Source organism: Neophocaena asiaeorientalis, unplaced genomic scaffold (genome assembly GCF_003031525.2).
Source record: "Neophocaena asiaeorientalis asiaeorientalis breed wild unplaced genomic scaffold, Neophocaena_asiaeorientalis_V1.1 scaffold77, whole genome shotgun sequence".
Taxonomy (NCBI): Eukaryota; Metazoa; Chordata; class Mammalia; order Artiodactyla; family Phocoenidae; genus Neophocaena; species Neophocaena asiaeorientalis.
Genome location: NW_020174645.1, coordinates 5787772 through 5805905, shown reverse-complemented (window position 1 = coordinate 5805905; position 18134 = coordinate 5787772). Strand labels below are relative to the sequence as shown.

General features: G+C 38.8%; 1 protein-coding gene across 1 annotated transcript in view; it reads left to right on the top strand.

Moving 5' to 3' along the window:
* The first annotated feature begins 242 nt into the window (after positions 1 to 242).
* Positions 243 to 18134, top strand: part of KNTC1 (kinetochore associated 1) — a 69182-nt gene continuing 51290 nt past the window's right edge. Inside the window, exons 1-16 of the mRNA XM_024758564.1 lie at positions 243 to 374; positions 2539 to 2709; positions 7388 to 7508; positions 9238 to 9353; positions 10246 to 10324; positions 10913 to 10990; positions 12115 to 12149; positions 12394 to 12504; positions 13318 to 13411; positions 13765 to 13817; positions 14031 to 14146; positions 14498 to 14552; positions 15082 to 15180; positions 16922 to 16965; positions 17069 to 17134; positions 17537 to 17612. Coding sequence (XP_024614332.1) covers positions 2581 to 2709; positions 7388 to 7508; positions 9238 to 9353; positions 10246 to 10324; positions 10913 to 10990; positions 12115 to 12149; positions 12394 to 12504; positions 13318 to 13411; positions 13765 to 13817; positions 14031 to 14146; positions 14498 to 14552; positions 15082 to 15180; positions 16922 to 16965; positions 17069 to 17134; positions 17537 to 17612 — 1272 coding nt within the window. The 5' untranslated portion in view covers positions 243 to 374; positions 2539 to 2580. The remainder of the gene's footprint in view (positions 375 to 2538; positions 2710 to 7387; positions 7509 to 9237; positions 9354 to 10245; positions 10325 to 10912; positions 10991 to 12114; positions 12150 to 12393; positions 12505 to 13317; positions 13412 to 13764; positions 13818 to 14030; positions 14147 to 14497; positions 14553 to 15081; positions 15181 to 16921; positions 16966 to 17068; positions 17135 to 17536; positions 17613 to 18134) is intronic.

Genomic DNA, 18134 nt, shown 5'->3' with positions numbered 1-18134 from the left:
GGCGCGTCGCACAGCTTGCTGGGAGGAAAAGGGGTGGTGATAAGAGTTTCTGTAGCAACGCGGTTCGACGGTGATTGGTTGTTCTTTGGAAGGGGGGTTGTGAGGTCGGGGAGGGGGGCGGGGCCTAGAACACACCCTAGAATGCGCAGCCTGGATATCGGAATGGGTGGAATTTAGGGTGGGGCGACTTCGTATTTCGATTCTAAAGCAATCTTGGCCTCCGCTGGCCGCCGTAAAAGGGGTTGGGCTTGGTGTTCTCCCGCCAATTTAAATTTGTGGCATAGACCCTAAAGAGATTGGGAACGTCTGTTGGAGCTCGGAAGGTGGGGGGGACGATACACTTGAGTGCTCCTCTTTAGTTTCTTCAATTACAGGTGAGGAGGGTGAGCCGCGCTGTTGTAGGGAGCTGGGGGTGGATTCAGGTCGAAGTAGCAGAGGCCTCAGCTCAGTTCGATGTGTTTTCCCCTCAAGACGCTGGCGGGAGAGAGGTTGGAGTCGGTTCTTGCTGGCCCCGGTGTCCAGCTGAGAGCATATACGCGTGGAGGCCTAACTGAAACTGTTTCATTTCGTTTAATTCGTTAATCTGTTCACCCGGCACCCAGAGGAATCTCAAATCGTTAATCACATCATGTCACTGGTCTGCTTAGTATCTTTCCCTCCCTAGCACTGAGGATGAAACTCATCTTGTAATCAAGGATTCATTGGCTCCACCTGTTCGTTTAACGCCTGCACTTTTCCATTCTTGCTGTGTCCGGGCAGCAGCCCCAAACTCATTCCACCCTCTGAGCCTTTGGTACTCGGCCTGCATCTTTGTCCCCACGAGCTTTACATAGTCGGCTTCTTGATATTCGGGTCTCAGCTCAGATGTCATCTCTTTCACTTCTCAAACAGGTCTCTCTTATGCGCCCCTCCCCCCATTCATTTGAGCACTATTTGTAATTCTGCGTTTACTTAGTTTTTCGTAGGGAGGCAGTATACCAGTTAATAACTGGCATGAATTTGAGTCTTGTCTAGCTACATCATTAACTCGCTTGAGGTGACCTTGGCCGTTTACTTAGTCCCTGACTCATGTTTCTCAGCTGTAAAATGGGTTGTTGTGCAGATTAAATGAGTGATGCATTCAAACTATCTTGCCTACTCAATACCGTCTTTATTTTATTTTTCTCCTTCGTACGAGAATATAAATTTCATAATGACAAAGACCTTTTCTGTCTTCTTCACAGCTGTATTCCCAGCTCCTAGAACAGTGCCTGACACGTAGTAGGCATTCAGTAAACGTTTGTCAAATGAGTGAGTGTGACAGATCTGGGAGGCTGATGATATTTCTCTATTTTTACAGATATGGGACTCTGAGCCCCATAAAAGTATTCACTCCAACCTGTCTTAATCTCCTCCCAACTCCCACCCAAACACAGCCACTAAAATCGTGTATTCTAACATACTCTGTTTTTGTGCCCTCGCTTACACTCCTAGTAAGAACTCTTTTCCTATATTAAAAAGCTCCTATGGAAAAAAAAAAAAAAGTTAAAAAAAAAAAAGCTCCTGTGACCTTAAATTTCTAACCCAAATGCTACCTGCTTCCACGAATAACAGTAGTGAATTAGATAACACTTAAATTGAGTGCTTGCCATGAATGAAGCATTGTTTTGTGAATGTTTGAAACTCATACTGACCTTTCCAGCTAAGTACAACTGTATTCCTATTTTATAGATAAGAACTGAGGAACAGAAAGGTTAAGTTACTTGCTTAAGGACAGCAGCTTAGTAAATGTGAAAGAACACCAAGTCAAAAATCATTTCTTCCCTGTACTATACCTTCCAAAGATTTAAAAACATATTTCTGCGAGCACTTACCAAAACAACTGTAATTATTTGGTTATTGTTCCCCACTAGTCTTGATCCAAGGATTGTTTTTCATTTTCGTATTCTATGCCTACCCATATCCAATGAAATGAGTTATATAAGTCCTGGCTGATGAGATAGTTAAGTGACTCAAAAGGTTACAAATATACTCTTTGGTCCAGTCAGAAACCTAGTGCAATTTTTTCTTCCTCTCCTTAACATTTTCATTTATTGAATAACAATACTGGAAACATGAATGGTCTTTTTTTTTTTAAGTTCATCTGGAACCTTACCATTCTAAGATATCCCAGACAGTCTGACTTCAGAGCCTTCACTATTTATTGCTATATTGGTTAAAGGTTTTTTCCAAATGAAAACTTGTTATAATTTCAGCTAGGCACAGAAAATACTAGTAGCTCTAGGACAGATTGGTAAGATTGGAATTGTTTCCTTGTGTCCCTAAACAAATATATTCTTCTCTAGTGATAACCATAGCTCTAGTTCCATGTATCTTATTGATCCAAAGTGTCTAGTGACTACAGAAATAACACAAAGAGAGAGAAGTCTTTACTTGTTGATGTGTGTGTGTGTGTGTGTATATGTATATTTGGGGGGGGGGGATAAAGCATTTTCATTTCCCAAGGAACTGGAGTCTATGCAACAATAAAATTTGGCCTAATTTTACATATTGTCACAGGGAAGGCAGTGGTTCCTGTCTCAGGAAAACAATCTCAGAAACATGTGGAATGATATTGAGCTGCTAACAAATGATGATACAGGAAGTGGGTACCTAAGTGTTGGTTCAAGAAGAGAACATGGAACTGCTTTATATCAAGTAGATTTACTAGCGAAGATCTCCTCCGAAAAGGTAATGGTTATGACGTGGACTGTTTTCATTCACAAAATTTTTACTGAGTGTTTAGTAAGACTAGTAGCCACGTGGTAAATGTTTTATAAATGAGTATAGTCCTTTCTCAGGGAATCAAAGTTCAGTATCCGATCACTGGAAATTTCCATCTGAATTACCCCTGCATCACCTTATGGTCAGTATTCCAAACCTGAATTTTTCATAGCTCCTCCTGACATTTTAGACATACAGATGTATATAAAATGATACAAAGAATATCCACCACCAGTTTAGGAAGTAAAACATTACCAATAGAATCGAAGCAAGGCCCTGGAGGCCGTTCCTGATCCCGGGCTCTTCTCATACTCCACCCCTGAGTTAAGCACTCTACTGAGGTTGAGATTATCCTTTCCATGAATTTCTTTCTGTATTTTGACTTTCTTCTTTTAATAACTATTCCACCATTCTCACACCAGGCTTGAAACCTTATTCTCTGCCTTTTACGGAAAATATTGCTCTTAGTTTTTGGTTTTTTTGCCGGTACGCGGGCCTCTCACTGTTGTGGCCTCTCCCGTTGCGGACCACAGGCTCCGGACGTGCAGGCTCAGCGGCCATGGCTCACGCGCCCAGCCACTCCGCGGCATGTGGGATCTTCCCGGACTGGGGCAGGAACCCGTGTCCCCTGCATCGGCAGGCGGACTCTCAACCACTGCGCCACCAGGGAAGCCCTGCCCTTAGTTTTTTATCTTTGATTTGCTTTCTTAGTAATTTGCTTTTGTTAAAATTTTGATGGTCATGGTAAACAAAAGTTTCTTTTAGAGAAAGTGCAAATGATCTTCTGTCACAGTATTATAGCCCAGGATTCCTCTACTTCCCATAGTAAGTTAATGTAATGTTTAATTCTCTAATTAAGAAAAAAAAGTGTAAAAGAAAGGAGAAGAGACCAGACAAGATTTGTATTTTCTAGGGCTAGAAAGGCAGGGCCTCCTCTGGGGAACCTTATTCACAAATGGCCTCAAGTGTAGGCTTTTGAGTTTTCTTCAAATGAGCATTCAGAGACTAATAGGGATTTTTAAAAAAATCGTTCTTTATTCAGCTTGTATCCTGTTGTCAGCCTTTATTGCTTTGTGGCATTTAAAAGTCACAGGATTTATAATTTTTATGAGTAATACAGATAAATTATGTTCTTTGGCATTAAATTGTTTATTTGTTAAGGCAAAAGTGTAAAGAATACCATAAGTTCTGTAATGAGAAAGTGGTATTTCTTTATTTTTTTAATATTACCAGCAGCCTTAAAAGATGGAAGTGGCCCAGGCCACTTGATCTCTGAGGGCTACTGTTGAAAAATAATAGTGTGTATTGAGCTTTGAATTCAGTTAACAACTAAAATTCCATTTGTTATTAGCTTGGGGCATTACTTGTAGCAAATGCTATGTTCACAACCCATGCTAGGCCCTTGGTAAGGTAACATTATCTCTTCTCTTTAGGATCTTTCCTTAAAGTTAGGCAGACAGGACACAAGCAATAAAAGGTATCTATCTAGATGTGCAAGTCAGTATATGAGAACTACCAAATGAATGGTACAGACAGTAAATGCAGTAGGAATTCAGAGGATGGAGAGCTCACTGTGGGTTGGGACAATTTAAGGAGCATTTCATAAACTAGCACCTGACTTGGGCCTTAAGAGAAAACAGGGAAAATGAAAGCACAGCTTACCAAAATATGTGGAATGCAGCAAAAGTAGTGCTTAGAGGGAAATTGAATGCATATATTAGAAAAGAAGAAAGATCTAAAATCAATAATCTAAATTTCAAGTTAGGAAACCTGAAAAAGAAGCTGGACTTCCCTGGTGGTCCAGTGGTTAAGACTCCATGCTTCCAATTCAGGGGGCACGGGTTCGATCCCTGGTCAGGGAACTAGATCCAACATGCCGCAACTAAGACCCACTGCAGCCAAATAAATAAATAAATAAAATATTTTTTAAAAGAAAGAAAGAAATAACAAGAGAGCAAAAATTAATGAAATTGGAAATAAGAAATCAGTGGAGAAAATCAATGAAACCGAAAGCTGGTTCTTTGAAAACATGAATAAAATCTATAAGCCACCAGCCAGGATAACTAAGAAAAAAGAGGGAAGACATAAATTACTAATATCAGGAATAAAAGAGGGGGCATCACCACAGATTCTGTGGACATTAAAAGGATAATCAAGGAATATTATGAACATCTCTATGCCCACAAATTTGATAGCCTAATGAACTGGACCAAGTCCTTGAAAAACACAATCTGCTAAAACTCACACAAGGAGTAAACAACCTGTTTGATCAAACAATACTGTTTGATTCCAACTCTATAACATTCTGGAAAATGAAAAGACAGTGAAAAAAAGATCAGCGGTTGCCAGGGTTTGGGGGTTGGAGTGAAGGTTGAGTAGGCAGAGCCCAGAGGATTTTCGGGTAGAGAAAATATTCTGTATGAGACCATAATGCTAGATGTGTGTACCACAGAATGTACAACACCGAGAGTGAACTGTAATGTAAACCGTGGACTTTGGGTGATTATAATGTGTCAGTGCAGGTTCATCAGTTGCAACAAATGTATCATCTGGTGAGGAACATTGACAATGTGGGAGGCTATGCATGTGTGGAACACGGGGCTATGTGGGACATCTCTATAGTTCCCCTTCAATTTTGCTATGAACGTAAAACTGCTCTTAAAAATTAAAGTCTTGGGAATTCCCTGGTGGTCCAGTGGTGAGGACTCTGCACTCTCACTGCCAAGGGCCCGGGTTCAATCCTCGGTTGGGAAATTAAAATCCCACAAGCCTCCCGGCACGGCCAAAAAAAATCTTAAAGAGAAGAGGGGGAAGAGCAGTCCAGGCAGAGAAAACAGCCTGGGTAGACCCCTAGGACGTGTAGCACAGTTTCTTCTTTGTGACACTTTGGTGTAACTTTTCACTAGTTGAAGAAGCAAGTTAAGAGTATAAGTGGGATCAGGGGCTTCCCTGGTGGCGCAGTGGTTAAGAATCCCCCTGCCAATGCAGGAGATACGGGTTCAAGCCCAGATCTGGGAAGATCCCACATGCTGCAGAGCAACTAAGCTCGGGTGCCACAATTACTGAGCCTGCGCTCTAGAGCCCGCAAGCCACAACTGCTGAGCCTGCATGCCACAACTATGGAAGCCCGCACGCCTAGAGCCCGTGCTCTGCAACAAGAGAAGTCACCTCATTGAGAAGCCCGCGCACCACAACAAAGAGTAGCCCCTGTTTGCTGCAACTAGAGAAAGCCTGCACGCAGCAACGAAGACCCAATGTAGCCATAAATAAATAAATAAATGAAATTTATTAAAAAAAAAGTATAAGAGGGATCAGAATGTAGTTTTCAAAAGTTACACCTGCAGAAGGTGACCATTGAAACAGGTATAAAATGAGTTGATTGGCTTAGTTTGTCAGAGAAGATTAAGAGTAATTAACATTTATCCCAGCATATGCTACAGGCAAGGTTCCCTTCTTTTTTTTTTTTTTTTTTTTTTTTTTTTTTTTTTTGGCAAGGTTCCCTTCTAAGCCCTTTACATGAATTAATTCATTGAATCTCCATACCAGCCAGCATCATAGGCATTATTATTATTATTCCAGCTTTACCAGAGAGTCAGTTGAGGCCTTTGCTTGAGATTATTCAGCTAGTAAGTGACAGCCTTCTCAACTACTGAGCTATCTGACGGCTTCAAGATTATGTGTGGAGGGCTCCCCTGGTGGCGCAGTGGTTAAGCACCCACTTGCCAATGCAGGGGACACGGGTTCAAGCCTTGGTCCAGGAAGATCCCACATGTGGAGCAAGTAAGCCTGTGCACCACAACTGCTGAACCTGTGCTCTGGAGCCCGCGAGCTGCAACTAATGAGCCCGTGTGCCACAACTACTGAAGCCCATGTACCTAGAGCCTGTGCTTAACAACAAGAGAAGCCACCGCAATGAGAAGCCCTTGCACCGCAACAAAGAGCAGCCGCCACTCACCACAACTAGAGAAAGCCCGTACACGGCAACAAAGACCCAGTGCAACTAAAAATTAATTAATTAATTAATTTTAAAAAAAGATTATGTGTGGGAAGCGCTAATCAATAGAAGCTACAAACAGGAGACTCATATTTGGCTTGCATCGTGTTTTTTAAAATGTTGACTTAGTTGCCAATATTTAAAAATTAGAATATTTCACACAAAGATCCAGATTTTCTTGGTAAATTGGAAGCTGTGGCCATGCCAGGATCGCATTTCCACAGGGCATTCATCTGGCTGACTCTGTTCTCTTTAGCTTATGTGGGGCCTCGTGCCCTCCAGTTCACAGTCCCCCTCCCTGTTGTTTCCCAGACCCTGAGACTTTATGCCAGTATTGGTTCATTCATTTACGTTAATGCCTGCTGGCTTCTCCAGGCATAAGCTCGGCCCTTAGGAAACAAAGACTTGTACTTTCGAATCCTTTGCCCTGTTCTAGCAACCCTGGACTATTTCCCTGTTCTAGGCTCTGAATGGATTCAAGATATATCATACAAAGAAAAGCTTGACTCATTAGATATATGGGCTAAAGAAAGAAGGCCTATCAGGTGAAGTTTTAAACTTGGGTGATTGTGACTATGGTGATACTATTGATAGGTATTGTTAAACATGTATAAAAATGTTTTATTTTAGTTCTGCTTTTCCCTCCCACAGGCCTCATTAAATCCAAAACTACAAGCATGCAGCTTAAGTGATGGGTTTATTATTGTAGCGGACCAATCAGTGATACTGTTGGACAGTATTTGTAGATTGCTTCAATTGCATCTTATATTTGGTAAGTCTAATGTAATGCAGTAAAATAAATTGGAAGTCAACTATATCTTGCTACCAATTTCTACAGTATTGCCTTTTCTTTACTCCATTATTTATAAGACTCAAAATTACACTAATTTCAAGAAATTAATCTTGAGTGCCTTGTGCTGAGTACCAGACGGAACAGGTACTGAAGATGATCCCTTCTCTCAATAAGTCTAAGGAAAAACATACATGGAAAGCAACAATTTATTTGCGTAGTTTTTGTGTTAGAATACTGTAGAAAACAGTTGAGCCCAATTATGTTTAAGTTCCTGAATCTTGTACATAATTTCAATACCATCAACAGATAATTTGAATACTTTTAGCACTATAAAAAGTTTTTTAAAAGTACTTATGAATTAATTCTTTATTGAGTTAAAGGGCTTTAAGTATGTATATGGAAGTGTGGACTTCAGAGTAAATTAAGGGACAGACAAGTCTGATTATGCTGGAAAATAGGAGATAGTATTATGAATTTTTTTCTGAAATTTTGAGAGAAAGATGGTTATTGAAGTGTTTGCGTAAGAACAGCTGAAAATTAATTAATTAATTATTTTTAAAAAGAACGTAGATGAAAAGGAATTAGAAGGTATGCATATAAGAACAAAATCTTGATTACAGTTTGCAGGAGAGAAACCCATATTTTGTGGAATCTTAACGCATCTACCCTGATGGGTCCCCAAGATTCACAGTTTCACCAATTAAAAGTGAGGCTGTGTTTTACATATAATACTTTTTTTAAATAAATTTGTTTGTTTGTTTATTTATTTTTGGCTGCGTTGGGTCTTTGTTGCTGTGCGTGGGCTTTCTCTAGTTGCAGCGAGCCGGGGCTACTCTTCGTTGCGGTGCGCAGGCTTCTCATTGCAGTGGCTTCTCTTGTTGCAGAGCATGGGCTCTAGGCACGTGGGCTTCAGTAGTTGCAGCACGTGGGCTTCTGTAGTTGTGGCTCATGCGCTGTAGAGCACAGGCTTAGTAGTTGTGGCGCATGGGCTTAGTTACTCCGCGGCATGTGGGATCTTCCCAGAGCAGGGATCAAACCCGTTGTCCCCTGCATTGGCAGGCGGATTCTTAACTACTGTGCCACCAGGGAAGTCCCTACATATAATACTTTTGTATAAAGATATCGCTGCTGAATAATTTTAGTTATAAGCAATTTATATGTTACTGCTTTTATCTCTTAGTCTTTCCCTCCCGATCTCCATGTCATTCCCCCTGGCCTTCTTGCTGTGTGCAAGCAATAACTTCCTTACCTCCTTCAAGTCTTTGTTCAAATCTCACCTTATCAAAGGGGGCTCTCCTGAGCACTCCACCTGATACTGCATGGCTCTTCTGAGTTCTCTTTCGCTGCTCTACTTTTTCTTTTTTCCAGAGAATGTATCACCTTTGTGTATGTCATACAATTTGATTACTATGCTGACTGTTTATCATCTATTTCTGCCTTAGAATTTGAGCTCTATGAAGATGGGACTCTTGTTATTATTCTCAGATATATGCCAAAGACCTAGAACAGTGCTTAGCATATACTAAGTGCTCAGCAAATATTTGTTGACAAAGAGTCAGTAGCATTCGTTTTTACATTAGTCACTACTTTCATGAAATATTTAAAAGAAGCTTAAAAGAGTTGACTTTTAATAACAAAATTTGCAATATTTTGTGTTGAAAATAAACATTTTCAGAGGAAGCTTGTAACTTTGACTTGAAATTTTCAGATACTGAAGTGGATGTTGTTGGCCTATGTCAAGAAGGAAAGTTTCTTCTGGTTGGGGAGAGAAGTGGCAACTTACATCTTATTCATGTAACATCAAAGCAAACATTACTCACCAATGTAAGACCTTGTTATGTTTTTCATCTTCATTATCTAAATTCTAAATTATCTTTTAGAAAGCTAAAGCTCTAGCAAAGCATTACTTGATTTGTGGCCTAAATTAAAATAATAATGTTTCTTTACATTGAATTTAAGAATCATACCTTAGAAACTGTCTGAAAAAATAGTGCACAACCTAAAAGTTGAGAATTATGTTTTATTGGGCGGACTTTCTGAGAACTTGAAGCCCAGGAGGCAGCCTCTCAGATGCTCTGAGGGACAGCTCTGAAGAGATGTGAGGGAGGAGCCAGGATACATAGGAGTTTTGCAAGGGAGACCAGGTAGTCAGAACATCAAAAGATTACTGTTAAAGAAAAGCAGGTATATCGGGTTAATAAATTTAGCGTTTTCTATGTATGGAAGATGCAAGAGTCTGGGCTCATTGAAATTATTCCTTTGATATACACCTTTGCTGTCTTAGGGCCAGTATCCTGTGCTTTTCCATCCTGAGTCCCCTCAGGATGCACAGTTGGGAGTTGCTGCAATGGCTGATGGCTTGACAGTGGGCAGCCTGTTTATCTGCATCCTGAGTTCCCTCTTGGCTTGATGGTCGCAGCATCCTTTGTTTGCTAATATGGCAGGCAACATTTTTCATCCACAAAACATATGAAATAAATGCAAAATTGAAAAAGTATGGGTTGAAGATAGTATACTTGTCCAAAACAGTTCTGTATTGAAAATAAACATTTTTGCAGGAAGCTTGTAAATAGTTTTCCATTTGAAAACTAAAATGTTTGGAGTATAGGCAGAATTATTGCTAATGATAATTGATATCCCTAGAGTTTAAAGAATATAATCCTTGACTGTAATTTTCTGGGTTTAATCTTATCATTTGAAATTACTTTGCAATTAGGCTTTTGTTCAGAAAGCTAATGATGAAAATCAGTGTACTTACCGGAATCTTGTTATTGAGAAAGATAGTTCAAATGAAGGTAAGTGCTTTTAATTTCTTTTTTTAATGTCTTCTTATTAATACCCAGTCAAAAAATCAGATTTATAGTTAATATATTATGTAAATTAATTGGTGTTACCTACACAATGTTAAACTTTCTAGGGATGCAATTAATATTATTTTAAAAAACAAGTTTTCGATTTTAGCTCTTTTCAGAGGCTTAAATGTACTCTTCTTAAGTATAATATCCTAAACTTTTTACAGTTTTGAGAGTTCTATAGATTATCAGGGAGACATAATATTCTTTTAATATGTTCTTATGGGTTTCAGTGTATTTATCATATTTCTTTTTAACAAATGTTAACTGGTCCTTAATTTATTTTGATATATCTGAGTTTCTTTTTTTCTGGCAAATGAAATTTGGTTTATAGAAGTTTCAAAGCAGTTAACATTGTTTTTGCAAATAACTTACCAATTCTTTGTAAATAAGCTTTGTATTGTTACTGTGTTATTTTATTATTAGACTTTAAATGAGCAAATGGACATACTTTTAAGCTAGATCCAGACCCTGGTTTAAATTTTATATCATGTGCCTTTTAAAGAAGCTGGCTTGATTTTATTTTAATAGGTACCTATTATATGCTGCTTCTTACAAACAATGGATTTTTTTGTATTACAAACCTTCAGCTTGTAAAAATTCAAGAAGGTAAGTAATGTATTATTTTCTTATTACTGATTTGCAGCAATATTTCTTATTAGTTTTCCAGGTAAATTTTAAAATAGACTCTTTAAGAATATTTTAGTTTAACTATATTCTATGATATTGGGTATACTTTAAAGTATTCATAATATACTTATTCTCCACAGTTAGGGCTACAACAGAATCTGAAGACATATTTATTTATAGTCTTCAAGGACTTTACAACTTAGTTGGGGAGACAGGAGTTACGCTAGCATAGTAATAAATACTTTTTGATGGAATGAATGAACCTGGAAACTGAAATGATTTTGTAAGTGTTAACAATACAAGGCAATAATCTAGAGTGTGTGCTAAGTGAGTCGTGTGGACCATACATCCCTCTGAGCTGGCAGAGATTGAGGAATTGATTCCGGGCATGTATTCAACAAATTTTTATTTTTTTATTATTTTTTTTTTTTTGCGGTACGCGGGCCTCTCGCTGTTGTGGCCTCTCCTGTTGCGGAGCACAGGCTCCAGATGCGCAGGCTCAGCGGCCATGGCTCACGGGCCCAGCCGCTCCTCGGCAAGTGGGATCTTCCCGGACCGGGGCACGAACCCGTGTCCCCTGCATCAGCAGGCGGACTCTCAACCACTGTGCCACCAGGGAAGCCCCAACAAATACTTTTTAAAGATCTACTCTGTGCTAAGAATGTGCCAAGTTCTGGGGATACAACGAGATTTAAGATACAAGGTTCTCTGTAGTTTAATGAAGGAGCCAGACAAGTGAAACAGCTCTTACAAAAGGGAGTGCAAAGTGATGAAGACTTTCACAGGTAAGACTTCAGAGCTTGAATAGGAGAGTTGGAGCAGGGAGAAGACCATCTTAGTAAGAAGAACCTTTTAAGGGAAGGTGTGGACAGACACTGTAGGGACCGTAAGGCAGCCTGGCTGGTGCCCTGAGTATGACATGTCATCACAGTTTATTTCATTGGTCAAGGGCAAAACTGAAAAGTCACCAGCACCTTATGAATTTCTGACCAGTGTTCCTCTTACTAGATTATATGTAATTTAACCTTGACACAAAAGGGAAGATTCATACGTATTTTATAGGTTATAGTGTAAATTTAGCCTACTTTCTCTTTTTCATGCAGCGATTGAAAAGGTAGACTTCCATACGGCAAAAAAGGTAAGAAGACAAAACCACATTGTCTTCTTGAAACTTAGATTTAATGTCAGTTTAGGAAAGTGTTTCTGCATAATTGTCTAATGGTTGATATTTTGGGAATTAGCATGATAAAACATTTTAATAACATTCCTATTTTAAAAAATACATTTATAGCTATTGATTTAAACTGATTTTTTATCAGTCTTTCCAAGGAATTTGGACTATGGAGCATATATATAACATTCTTATTTTTTAAATCTTGCAGTTACAAGGACAAATCAAGTCCAGTTTTATTTCTACTGAAAATTGTCATACCCTTGGTTGTCTCAATCTTGTGGCTGGTGATTTAGCAAGCGAAATCCCTGTGATAATTGGGGTAATTCTCTTTTTTTAATAAAATTTTGGGCTTTTTTTCTGAAATGTTTCTTCATTAAAACATAGTTTTGGTAAAGTTACGTATTAATTTGTACTGTATAACAGAAACAGGGAAATTATAAAATGAAGGTCATAAAATTAACTCAACAAGTATAACTAAGTCTCTATGTTGGAAAAAATATTGCATCTTTATTTTCACTAATCTCTACCTGACATTTAGCATGTCTTTCAATTATGAGTGTAGGCAAAAACAACAGCAGCAAACAAAACATCTAATATTATATTCAAGGAGTAGGCAGAAATTCTATATTGAATTATATTATTATAGCATTTACAACATCTTTACTTGCCAAATTTATATAATATGTTAAGAAGCAGTCACTTTTCCCCGTTTTGTGTATCTAGTTCAGTATTTCATCAGGGTTTCAAATAATTTGAAACGAATACTTATGAATTATTTTCAAATATTAGTAGTTATTTTCATGAAAATACTTCATCAAAGGTTATCTTTAGCTTGTAATGCTGGAGGAGGTCTTGAAGCTTACCTGATGTCTCTAGAGTGAGTTGCCTGAATATGCCTCCTCCTTATTAAATGTTCATGTGATAACAGTGTACAGCAGGAGTTTGCTGTTTTTTCCATTCTGTTCTGTTGAAAACAAACTAAGAGAGGAACTAGATGATAAGAGCTAGCTGGGCTTGAATATATAAATATATTTTGAAATTAGTCACATGTACAACTTAGATGTTTCTACTTGGAGGAGAATTCAGATCTAGACCCAAGTTTGTAATTGACATACTATTTTCACTTCTGTAGGGAACTGGTAATTGTGCATTCTCAAAATGGGAACCAGATTCTTCTAGGAAAGGGATGACCGTTAAGAGTGTTATTGATGCAGAGATTATTGAAGGTAAAATCAGTTAACGAAACTATTTTTGCTACTTGTGAGTTGTCGTTTTCATGCCAGTACACTAAGTCTGGCATATGAGCCGTTTTACCAAACCTTGGAAACAAGCCAGCTTAGTCTGATGATTGTCCGTGTATTTGGCTTCTTAACATGTTGCAATTGTTACTCTTCATTTTGGGAGGTTTTATGTTTTAGTGATCCTACAAAAAAGTAGAGAAACAGGAATAAATGGGAATGGGAACTTCTTTTTTAAGTGTAGTTCTGCCTTTCCATAAATATGTTAGTTTACTATTTTAAATATGGCTATATGTAACCCAGAAACATAGTCCTTACACACCTTGTTTTCTCTTTTGTAGGTGCAAAGAAGTTCCAGCTGATAGACAATCTACTTTTTGTTCTTGATACCAACGTATGTTTCTGATACTTCCCCTTAAGTATTTTCACTTGGTGTTATGTTTAACAACAGAAATTTTGTCGAACTTAACAAAGACAAGGACTTTAGCCAGGGTAGATTACTACCTTGTGTAATGTGCTTTATTTCAGTTACGTATCAAAAGATAGATTCCAAAATGTAAATTTTTAGTCGTTAAGAGGACGTATCAATGAAATGTCTCTTTTGCAGAACGTGCTGAGCTTATGGGATATTTACACCCTAACTCCCATATGGAACTGGCCCTCCCTTCACATAGAAGACTTTCTTCTCACCACAGAAGCAGATTCACCTTCATCAGTCACGTGGTACATTATGACGCTCAGATTGATTTCCCTTCTGTTAGAACCAGGTTTCTTGCCTGGTTCTGTTCAGATCATTTCTTATGTGTTACATTCTAGATAACACTGTGAACAGACTGACAGGGTAAAGACCATTTCATTGTTAGCCAAATTCATTGAGAACAAATAGGCAACACAAAAACCTCCATGTGAATGTGTTAGAAAGAGTGTGAGTCTGGGCCATAAACATTCAGAAGTCAAGTTCAGTCAAGTTCTGTGTGAATTAATTTTAACTTTTATACAAGGATATCACTTTGACTTAGCTTATGTCTAGCAGTTGGCTTCTTTGATTCACTTAAACCTTCTTTTCTCTTTCAGGCAAGGGATTACAAATCTCAAGTTAGTAGCTCTGACAACTACTACTAATAAGAAGGTATTGGAAAATTTATATCACATTTGTCTATATTATGTGTTAGAAATAGCATTAACATAAGAGTACTAGTTGTTAAGTAGTACTCACAGCATATTAGCTCTTAGTTCACACAGGTACTTGACAGATCAGAAATAACCCTACAGAGCTCTTTTTTCTCATTTAAAAAAAAAAAGGTATAAATCTCAGCTTCACATTTTAATTGGAGCATTTCAGCAATAAAAATGTCTATAAGAAAATGTTTATTATAGTGATACTTAATGTAGTTCTGGCACTGAGGAATTATATTTGCCTTAAAAACAAATTGTAGAATGGACTCCAGGTACGTGGATTTTCATTTAACAGATTTAAAAGGTAGGATAGAACATAATTTTCTATGTAACATTTAAATAATACGGTAACAGATTTACTTATTTTTTGCACTTAACTTCGTATCAAGTGTTTTAATCTATGCCCTGGATTGTGAAGTGCTGTCTTGTGCTCATAGGTTTATATTGACCTAAGACATTAATTACTGTCCTATTTTTCTTAGATGAGAAACCTCATGGTCTATTCATTACCTATGATGGAAATACTATATTCTTTGGAAGTATCTAGTGTTTCTTCTCTGGTCCAAACAGGAATTAGCTCAGTAAGTTGATGTGTATTTTGAACTAATATATTTTTTTATAATTGAAAAAAAAAAAAGAATAAGCTAAGCATGAGTGGAGCCTAGTGGAATACCTGGATAGATCTCAGGTAAACCATATTTATTGTTATCAGAGGTCCTCGAATATATTTACAGGAGGTCAGTCTTCATTTAAAAAGAAGGAAATTAATCAAATAAAACATCAGTCAATTGCACATTCAATTTTCTTGTCTCCACAGGAAATACAGATGATTGTTAATTTGGGGGAGGTTATTGCTTGCTTTTTTGGGTTTTTTTTGGCCGCTTTGGGTCTTCGTTGCTGCGCGCGGGCTTTCTCTAGTTGCTGCGAGCGGGGGCTACTCTTCGTTGCAGTGCGCGGGCTTCTCGTTGCGGTGGCTTCTCTTGTTGCAGAGCACAGGCTCTAGACACATGGGCTTCGGTAGTTGCAGCACTCAGGCTCAGTAGTTGCAGCACACAGGTCCTAGAGCGCACAGCTTCAGTAGTTGCAGTGTGGGCTATAGGGCACACAGGCTTCAGTAGTTGTGGCTCGTGGGCTGTAGAGCACAGGCTCAATAGTTGTGGCGCACAGGCTAAGTTGCTTCGCGGCATGTAGGATCTTTCCAGACTAAGTATCGAACCCCTGTCCCCTGCATTGGCAGGCGGATTTTTTTTTTTTTTAATTTATTTTCGGCTGCGTTGGGTCTTCGTTGCTGCGCGCGGGCTTTCTCCATTTGTGGTGAGCGGGGACTACTCCTTGCTGCAATGCATGAACTTCTCCTTGCGGTGGCTTCTCTTGTTTAGAGCTCGGGCTCTAGGCGCGTGGGCTTCAGTAGTTGAGGCACATGGGCTCTAGAGCGCAGGCTCAGTAGTTGTGGCACACAGGCTTAGTTACTCCGCAGCATGTGGGATCTTCCCAGACCAGGGCTTGAACCTGTGTCCCCTGCATTTGTAGGTGGATTCTCAACCACTGCGCCACCAGGGAAGCCCCTGTTTTATCTCTTTTTATATACACACATTGTATTTTTCCAAACCATTTGGAAATTACGTGCAGACATCATGCCCTCTCACTCCTAATTTCAGCGGGTATCTCCTAAGAATGAGGCCCACAAAATTTAACATTAATGCAATACTATTATGAAATATGCCATCCAAATTCAAATTTTACCAATTGTGCCAATTACTTGAGAACTTTTTTTTGTTCCTGACCCAGGATTCAATCAAACATCACGAATTGAATTTTGTTGTCGTGGTCACATGGTAGTCTACTTTAATCTCTAAAACTTCCCTAGTCTGTTTTTGTCTTTTCGGATATTGACATTTTTCGAGTCCTAGCCAGTTGTGTGGCAGAATGTCCCTGTATTTGGATCTGTGTCTCGTCATGATTAGATTCGTGCTAAGATTTTTGGCAAGCATCTTGCATAAGTGATACTGTGTCCTAACTGCATCACATTAAAGGACTTATGTCCACTTGTCCTGTTATTGATGCTGTTAAATTTGATCACTTGGTTAAAGCAGTTCTGCCATATTTCTCCATTGTAAAGGTACATTTTCCCCTGTATAATTAGTAAGTAATTTCCGTGGTGTTATTTTGAGACTATGGGAATATCCTTTTCCTCACCAGTTTTTCCCAGTAATTTTAGAATCTATTGATGGATAATTTCTGCCTAAACCAGTTGTTACTCTAGTAACTATAAAGTGAATTAATTCTGTATTTCAATTTTAAACATGTTTTTTGCTATTGTAGGATACCATATACCTTCTGGAAGGAATTTGCAAAAATGATCCAAAGTAAGTCCTGTTTTGTTTATCAGATAAGTTGTTAAATAATAGCAAAGTTAAAATTTACTTACTGATGTTAAATGACAAATGTCAATATTAAAATTTTTCTCAGACTATCTGAAGACTCAGTCTCTGTTTTAGTACTCAGATGTCTCACAGAAGCTTTGCCAGAAAACAGGTAACTACTTGTGTTTTGTTTTGTTTTTTTTATAATTTATTTTATCTATTTTTGGCTGCACTGGGTTTTCGTTGCTGTGCACGGGCTTTCTCTAGTTGCGGAGAGCAGGGGCTACTCTTCATTGAGGTGCGCGGGCTTCTCACTGCGGTGGCTTCTCGTTGTTGAGCACGGGCCCTAGAGCGCAGGCTCAGTAGTTGTGGCGCACGGGCTTAGTTGCTCTGTGGCATGTGGGATCTTCCTGGACCAGGGCTCGAACCTGTGTCCCCTGCATTGGCAGGCGGATTCTTGACCACTGCGCCACCAGGGAAGCCCTCTTGTGTTCTTCTAAGCCTTACTCCTTGATGAAAAGCTTGAATTCCCTGATTAATAAAAATTTTACTGAAATTTCTTTCAATTTATCAGATTGAGTCGGTTACTTCACAAACACAGATTTGCTGAAGCCGAGAGCTTTGCCATTCAGTTTGGACTAGATGTTGAGGTAATTATTCATGTATTCATTCATTCATTGAAAGCATTTCTTCATGTGCTAGAGGCTGTGGAGACAAATATGTAAGACATAATGGGAATTTAGTGTGATCAGGCCTATAATTAAGATACGACCAAAGTAAAGTAGGGATTCAAAGGAGATATTGACCCTTAAAGTAGGGTGGGAAGACTTCGTGCAGGAGGTGATTTTATGTCAGATCTTGAAAATGTTCCAGATAGTCCTGGACGAGGAAGGGAATTCTAGGTGTTAAGACACATGAAGAAAGTGAGGGAGGCTTATGGTGCTTCCAGGAGCTCCTAGTAATTAGATAGAACTAGGGTGTAGGTTATATGTACATAGAAGGGAAAGGAGATGGTGGGAAACGAGAGGGTCAGAGCCTGGAGGGCTTTGTATGCACTGCAAAGGATTTAGATCTTATTCTGCAGGTGATGGGGAGCTACTGAGATTTTTAAGCTGGGGAATGTCTTGATTAGGTTTTCATTTTGTAAACATGGGAAATTGTTTGAAAAGGGG